The sequence below is a fragment of the Rhinopithecus bieti genome, unplaced genomic scaffold, assembly GCF_001698545.2.
Source record: "Rhinopithecus bieti isolate Rb0 unplaced genomic scaffold, ASM169854v2 scaffold_12155, whole genome shotgun sequence".
NCBI classification, from domain to species: Eukaryota; Metazoa; Chordata; class Mammalia; order Primates; family Cercopithecidae; genus Rhinopithecus; species Rhinopithecus bieti.
Window position 1 is genome coordinate 1,345,211 of NW_016807423.1, and position 7,946 is coordinate 1,353,156.

The 7,946-nt window shown below is 47.9% G+C and overlaps 2 protein-coding genes across 6 annotated transcripts in view; one reads left to right on the top strand and one right to left on the bottom strand.

Annotated features, from left to right (window-relative positions):
- Positions 1-3,248, bottom strand: part of NASP (nuclear autoantigenic sperm protein) — a 40,019-nt gene extending 36,771 nt beyond the window's left edge. For 3 of the 5 annotated variants that reach the window (XM_017881791.1, XM_017881790.1, XM_017881787.1), the window contains exon 1: positions 2,601-2,816. In XM_017881791.1, the coding sequence (XP_017737280.1) occupies positions 2,601-2,659 (59 nt within the window). In that variant the 5' untranslated portion in view covers positions 2,660-2,816. Of the gene's footprint in view, positions 1-2,600; positions 2,817-2,993 lie in introns of those variants that run through there. The other 2 variants (XM_017881785.1, XM_017881789.1) reach the window with 2 other exon arrangements.
- Positions 3,249-3,740: 492 nt separating this feature from the next.
- On the top strand, positions 3,741-4,207 carry LOC108535649 (thymosin beta-10). The gene has a single exon (XM_017881792.1). It carries the CDS (start codon positions 3,817-3,819, stop codon positions 3,949-3,951), a length of 135 nt encoding a protein of 44 aa, XP_017737281.1. The 5' UTR covers positions 3,741-3,816; the 3' UTR covers positions 3,952-4,207.
- The last annotated feature ends 3,739 nt before the right edge of the window (positions 4,208-7,946 follow it).

The window sequence follows — 7,946 nt, forward strand, 5'->3', positions numbered from 1 at the left end:
AAAAAAAAAAAAAAAAAAAAAATCCCCATTTCCTAAATTTAAAAAACCTGAACTGAGGTTTATTTCTCATTCCGTTTTTTTTTTTCTTTCTACTGGTTCGGAAGTTATATTTATTCTTTCAATGGTTATCCTCGAAGTATAATGTACATTCTTACCTAAAGTCTAAATTCAAGTCATTTTCTTTAACTTACCCTTAAACATGAGGACCTTATAAACTTTACTTCTAAATGTCCCCACTAACTTACTTAACTGAGGCACATGCTTTCATTGTTCTCTCACACTAATTAGATGGGGAAACGAGGGAATGAAAATGAAAATACCAGCCAGGCTTGGTGGCTCATGCCGGTAATCTCAGCACTTTGAGGCCCAGGCGGGTGGATCCCTTGAGCCTAGGAGTTGGGAGACCAGCTTGGGCAACATGGTGAAACCCGTCTCTACAAAATAAATACTAGAATCAGCTGGGTCTTGTGGTGTGCACCTGTAATCCCAGATACTCAGGAGGCTGAGGCGGGAGAATCACTTGAGCCCAGGAGGTAGAGGTTGCAGTGGGCCATGATGGCATCACTGCACTCCAGCCTGGGTGACAGAGACCCTGCCCCCTACCACACACACACACACCCAGCACATATAATTGCTCAGTTTCAGCTTTCAATTTTAGCTTTCAATTAAGTAGTGAGGAACTACTTAAATGGTTTGCTTTCTTGTAGCCACATATAAACTTTCTGTACGTATAACCTGCCAGGAAGCTGAGACTAAGTTCACTAATGACCTAACTCTGGCAAGACACAGGGGACCTGCAAGAGATATTTGTTGCATACTTTTATCTCAAAAAAATAAAAATAAAAAAACACATACACACACCTGGTCCTGCGCAGTGGCTCACACCTGTAACCCCAACACCTTGGGAGACCAAGGCGGGAGGATTACTAGAACCCAAGGGTCTGAGACCAGCCTGGGCAACATCAAGACCCTGTATCTACAAAAACTTAGCCAGGCATGGCGACTGTGGTCCCAAGTTACTAGGGAGGATCACTTGAGCCCAGGAGTTCGAGGTTGCAGTGAGCTATGACCACAACACTGCACTCTAGCCTGGGTATGACAGCCAGACCCTGTCTGCAAAAACAAAACAAAAACACACATCTGTCAGTGAAATACTGACTGCCAGAGCTATCCAGGAAACATTATAAAAAGGAGCTCTTTTTATAACAGCTATAGCACGACTCCCAAGTCCAATCTATACTGCTCATATCGAATCAATGGGGAAAGAGGCAGGTAATGGGAGTTTGAAATTAAAATTATATTTCCCATGAGTTCCCAGATGATTGTCAGGGTGACTTGAGAACCACTGCTCTGCAAGAATGCAGAGAAAACAAAAGGTGGTAAGCAGAGATGTAAGTAAATCTCTAACTATAAGCAAACTAAGACATAATCATGACAGAGTGTAAGCCTATAGAATATCAATTTAAAAAACTTTACAGCAACCATTCCTTTCACAGGGAAGGCAGCTAACCTCTAAAGCGCACAAGATTAGAAAAAGAAAAAAAAACAGAACCAGATCACTAAAAAAATAAGGCAAGATTGGGAAATCAGACCTACTGTATGGGAAACAGCACTTGTTTCCTTGAACTCATGTAGTGTTTCCCTCCACTGTTCAAAAAATAGATTACGCCTGAGTGGCACTGTGCTGCTTTCAAAGCAATCCTATTTTGTTTCCCTCCAGCCCTTCTCCACTTCGTGCACATTACTGCCGATTCACCTAGCAACCAAACAGTGCTGGTGAGAGCTCCAGACAGCGCTTTCTGAAGACGCTTTGCGTCCGGATGTTCCCCCGAACAAGGCAACACCTCCGAAGTCTAAAGAACTACAATCCTCCCCACCACAGGCAGGGGCTCACGGAGTTGAGGGGAGCGATAACTATCTCCCAGCACAAGACGTGAGCGAGGCGTGGGGGGCGGAACTAGCCTCACCTGTCCCACAGAGATAGTCCAAAGGCTCCGGCTGGAGCCGCAGAGGCCCCAAACAATAGAGTTTTCCCGCCTCCTCAAGGCCCCGCCCCCTGCTCCAGAGCCGGCAAGGGAAGCGAACGGACGCGCGCAAAACCCCGCCCTCAGCAAGGCCCCGCCCACCCCGACCCCTCAGGTCCAGCCTCCTTCCTCGTGCAGGGTTTTTTTTTTTCTTTTGGCGCCAAATCTCCGTTGGTTATATTCCCGGGTTATCCAGGGACTCTACCCGAGGCACACGCTGGGGACAGAAGGGGAGTGAAGGCCAACTCGTGCGCCAGGGCCCCGCCTCCCGGCCAACCGCCCCGGGCCGGGGGAGGAAGGAGAGGGGCAGGCGATGGATACAGCCGCCGCTGCCCCCGGCAAGATGGCGGCCGCAAAAAGCGGGGCAGGGGGCGCCAGCCGACCGCCGTTACCGCTGGTGCGCGAGGCTCTCAGCAAGAGGAGGACTGCTCCAGTGACCGGGCCTTCCCGAACAGCGACAGCTGCTCCCGGGAAGGCAAGTACGCCCGCCCACCGGTCTGTCCTTTCTCAGGAGCCCCCGTCCATTTGCCCTCCCCGCGGACTGGCCAGTGCCTCAAGCTTTCCAGTCCCCCTTACTTGTCGGCAGAAACCAGCTCCGCGGCGACGGCGGCAGTAGCTGTGGACTCAGTGGCCATCGTTCCCTTGGGGTGGCGAACTAGCGAACGGAATAGAGCCTGTGAGAAAAACAGGCAATTTGGGACGCCAGAGACTCACTCAGGGACAGAAAATGGCAGATTAGAGACCCCGCGCGGCTGGTGCCCTCTTATATACGAGGGCCCTTCGCCCCGCCCAGCCACTTCCGGGTCCTCCCCCTCGGGTTTAAAGGGCCAGGACTCAACACCGCCCCACCGTCCCCCGCAGGCCTACCATTATCTAAGGACACCTACTGCCCTCTCCATATGGCTCCGCGGGATTGTTTCCCTCCCTAGCCCCCCTTGTCCGATAAACAGCAACTTCCTGCTTCTCTACCAAGTCGCATAAGAACTGGAATCTTGCCACTGCAACTCCTGACAGGACGTCCCTGCGGCATCCAGAGACAGGGAAGCCAGTGCTGCTCTGCATGTTTAGGGCGAGTAGCCGAGAGTCTCCTTCCGGCCTGGATACTGAGGAAGGTGACTTAGACTTTCTCTCCGTCCTCTGAGTCCTAACGGACTGACACGCAAGAGCCGAGGACGGGTACTAGCAGCAGCAACTAGAACTGATCTGGGTGAGATCTGGGCCTCAGCAACAACTGACGCAAGAAGATTTTGTTCTAGGATTGGCTACAGCTGAAACTACCGCGCTTGATTCAAAGCTCGGGGCTGCAGCGGGAGGCGGCTGGCTCCTCCCTCTGAACCCGCCCCCTTTGGCTGGCCCAATCCGCTGATGCCATCCTCTTAGGCCCTGCCCAGACTCCAAATCTGGCTGGTTTAATACTCCCAGCGCTTTTCGTCCACTCCTGGCTATCATTTGCTGAGTGACTACTACATGTGGGGGTACTGTGATTAGACCCTTTAAAGCTATTAGCCATCTTGTTTAATCTTAACAATGCTACTAGTGAGATCGGTGTTAGTCTATTTCTTAGAAAAATAAGCCAAGGGGCCAGGAGCGGTGGCTCACGCCTGTAATCCCAGCACTTTGGAAGGCCTAGGCTGGTGGATCACGAGGTCAAGAGTTCAAGACCAGCCTGGCCAAGATGGTGAAACCCCGTCTCTACTAAAAAAATACAAAAAGGGTCTCTTGCTGCAGCAACGCGAGTGGGAGCACCGGGATCCCGGGCTCGGAACCCGACTACACGGATTGTATTAAGAAAATGGCAGACAAACCAGACATGGGGGAAATCGCCAGCTTCGATAAGGCCAAGCTGAAGAAAACGGAGACGCAGGAGAAGAACACCCTGCCGACCAAAGAGACCATTGAGCAGGAGAAGCGGAGTGAAATTTCCTAAAATCCTGGAGGATTTCCTACCCCCGTCATCTTCGAGACCCCAGTCGTGATGTGGAGGAAGAGCCACCTGCAAGATGGACACGAGCCACAAGCTGCACTGTGAACCTGGGCACTCCGCGCCGATGCCACCGGCCTGTGGGTCTCTGAAGGGACCCCCCCCAATCGGACTGCCAAATTCTCCGGTTTGCCCTGGAATATTATAGAAAATTATTTGTATGAATAATGAAAATAAAACACACTTCGTGGCAAAAAAAAAATTCCAAAAAGTAGCCGGGCGTGGTGGCGGGCGCCTATAATCCCAGCTACTCGGTGAGGCAAGAGAATATTTGAACCCGGGAGGCAGAGGTTGCAGTGAGCCGAGAGCTAGCCACTGGACTCCAACCTGGGCAACAGAGCAAGACTCTGTCTCAAAAATAAATAAATAAATAAATAAATAGGCCAAAGTTCCAGCCTGGCCAACATGGTGAAACCCTGTCTCTACTAAAAATACGAAAATTAGCCAGGCGTGGTGGCAGGCGCCTGTAATCCCAGCTACTCAGGAGGCTAAGGCAGGAGAAGCACTTGAACCTGGGAGGCAGAGGTTGCAGGCAGCCGAGATCTCGCCACTGCACTCCAGCCTGGGCAACAGAGCAAGACTCCGTCTCAAAAAAAAAAAAAAAAAAAACAGGTCAGGGAGGTGTGACTTGTTCAGAAAGTTGCAAGACAAGTCAGTTATGGAAAGCAGTGTGCCTCATTTCCTGCAACTGACTGACTGAAAAATAACTGGCAGGCTAAAAAGCTGCACTTCCTCATACCTGGAACATCATCCATTCCTTTTCACCATGGCCCAGTCTACGCTGATCAGAATAGGGGTTTTTATTTCCTTTTAGGTTCCAGCATATTGGGAAAGATTCCTGGAGAGGATTCTTATTCCAATCTGTTATGGCTCTAAGGGGTTGAAATCTTTGGGGCTAGAGAGCTGGACATGAAAATGCCAATTCCTATGGCAAACACGTGGGCTCTTCCGTTATTAGCTAGGTGACGTGAGCCAGGTCTCGTAACCAGGATTGTAATCGAGTAGCTGGGATTAAGGTTAAGTGTGAAATGAGGACATATTAGTAGCCACCTCTTAAGGACATTTTGAGAATTACAGGTAATTAGCACTGTGTCGGATTCATGCTAAGCACTCATTGAATGGCTTACCCCAAGTCTGATACATCGTAAATGGAGGGTGTGGGGAGGGGAGATCTCTGCAAACTCCCTGCAGCCAAGGTTAAGGCCTGAGAAAAACTTTACAATTGCTAGTGTGACCGATTCATCCATTAAATTAACATTCACTGAGTAACTATGAGATACAAGACTTTGTACTAGGTTCTGGGGACAAAAGACATGGACTCTACCTTTGAGGAACTCAGATAAATATATTTTGAAATATATTTTAGGCTGGGCGTGGTGGCAGTCGCCTGTAATCCCAGCACTTTGGAAGGCCGAGGCAGGCGGATCACTTAAGGTCAGGAGTTCAAGACCAGCTTAGCCAACACAGTGAAACCCCATCTCTACTAAAAATACAAAAATTAGCCGGGAGTGGTGGCAGGTGCCTGTAATCCCAGCTACTGGGGAGGCTGAGGCAAGAGAACCCCTTGAACCCAGGAGTTGGCGGTTGCAGTGAGCTGAGATTGTACTACTACACTCCAGCCTGGGTGACAGTAAGACTCCATCTCAAAAAAAAAAAATAGCTGGGTGCAATGGCTCACGCCTGTAATCCCAACACTTTGGGAGGCCAAGGCAGGTGGATCACAAGGTCAGGAGATGAGACCATCCAAGCCAACATGGTAAAAACCCATCTGTACTAAAAATTCAAAAATTAGCTGGATGTGGTGGCAGGGGCCTGTAGTCCCAGCTACTCAGGAGGCTGCGGCAGGAGAATCACTTGAACCCAGGAGGTGGAGGTTGCAGTGAGCTGAGATCGCACCTCTGCACTCCAGCCTGGGTGACAGAGTGAGACTCTGTCTCAAAAATAAATAATAAATAAATAAAAATAAGGCCAGGCCCAGTGGCTCACACCTGTAATCCCAGCAGTTTGGGAGGCCGAGGCAGGCGTGAATCACCTGAGGCCAGGAGTTTGAGACCAAAATCAAACTTCAGTTTCACAATTGTCTTTCCTGACACCTGGCTTTTCAAATACTTCAGAAGGGCCCCTGCAGTGTCCAGAAAAGAGAGGTAAACAGGATTATTTGAAACATTTAGGTACATGGGACTATGTTCAATCTTCTTTAGGTTATATTTTGGTGAATAATACATATTCCGAAATTGTAGGGAATTTCTAAAATTCTAATGTCTGAGTATATGCTCTCAATCATAATTAAGGTTGTTAAGTTTTTGTAAACCACAGAGATAATCAAACTTCTTTGTCAATTGTGCTTCTAAGTGTAACTACCCTGAACATTTTGTTATTCACAGACAATTGTTGTTTTGTTTTAATCCTTTTCAAAACATGGTTTATAATAAGCTATAGAACTTTGACAGGTGCTCTCAAATACAGGTTTCTGATAACTTTGGAGATTGTGACATTGGAATAAAGGAAAAACATACAAGATTCATGAAGAGCTAAAATGTTCATAAATATTAAGTAAAACAAGAGTTCAATGAAGGCACTCAAGAAACTGAAGCAAACTTTTTAACTTTTGCTTGGAATATTGCTAATCCTTGTTTTGTTTTTCAGAGTCAAGGAAACTTATTTTGAACTATTTATGGCCTTTCATAAACTGAATAAGATATACTCTTGTGACCAAAATCTAGAGCATGTTTTTTGTTTCTCTCTGCCTTGTTCCTCTAGAATTTGGAAAATATCTGTGAGTATTCTTTTTTGTTTGTTTTTTGAGATGAAGTCTCATTCTTGTCCCCCAGGCACAAGTGCAATGTCACGATCTCGGCTCACTGTAACCTCTGCCTCCCAGGTTCAAGCGATTCTCCTGCCTCAGCCTCCCGAGTAGCTGGGATTACAGGCACCTGCCACCATGCCTGGCTAATTTTTATATTTTAGTAGAGAGGGGGTTTCACCATGTTGGCCAGGCTGGTCTCGAACTCTTGACCTCAGGTGATCCGCCCACCTCGGCCTCCCAAAGTGCTGGAATTACAGGTGTGAGCCACCGCACCCGGCCTCTGTGAGTATTTTTAACTTGTGGTAATATAGTTGTTTGCATCAGTGCAGTAAGAATCCATTTTCTTTTGCAACAGGATGCAATTGGAGAAACTGGTTGTTTTACCGAGGCTTTGACTGCAAGGGTATGCTTCCTTTTAAGCAGTCAAGCTCAAGTTGCAGAGCCAAAAAAATCCCCCTGGGGAAAAAAACTGGCTTCATACCCTTGCCTACACAGTCCCTGAACAGGATTCCTGACCTGTGGTCAGTAAAGAATGTCACTTTTTTTTTTTTTTGAGACGGAGTCTCGCTCTGTTACCCAGACTGGAGTGCAGTGACATGATCTTGGCTCACTGCAACCTCCATCTCCCAGGTTCAAGCTATTCTCCTGCCTCAGCCTCCTGAGTAGCTGGGACTACAGGCATGTGGCACCACACCTGGCTAATTTTTTTTTGTATTTTTAGTAGAGATGGGGTTTCATCATGTCAGCCAGGGATGGTCTCAATCTCCTGACCTTGTGATCCGCCCGCCTCGGCCTCCCAAAGTGCTGGGATTACAGGTGTGAGCCACTGCACCCGGCCAAGAATGTCACTTTCTAACTGGCCCAGGAGTTCCAAGTTTATCTTGGGACCTTAAGAGAAGAGGATCACCCAACTCACAGGTATTTGAGGATAAAAACCCTTGGCTGGGCTGGGCTTTAAAAGGTCTTCTCTAAGAAAAGTTGTGAAACAGAGTTGCATCAAAGCCAATCTAAAAGGCCTATGTAGAAATAGTTATTCTTGCTGCACTTTATGCAACTAATTAGGCCAAGTATAAGACTAAAGTTTATTTTGCAAACAACTCAGTCCTATCATGATTTTCAACAAAATGAGAACTGG

What these genes read in the sequence shown, in the direction of transcription:
- LOC108535649 (XM_017881792.1), top strand. Translation starts at nt 3,817, where the DNA reads ATGGCAGACAAACCAGACATGGGGGAAATCGCCAGCTTCGATAAGGCC.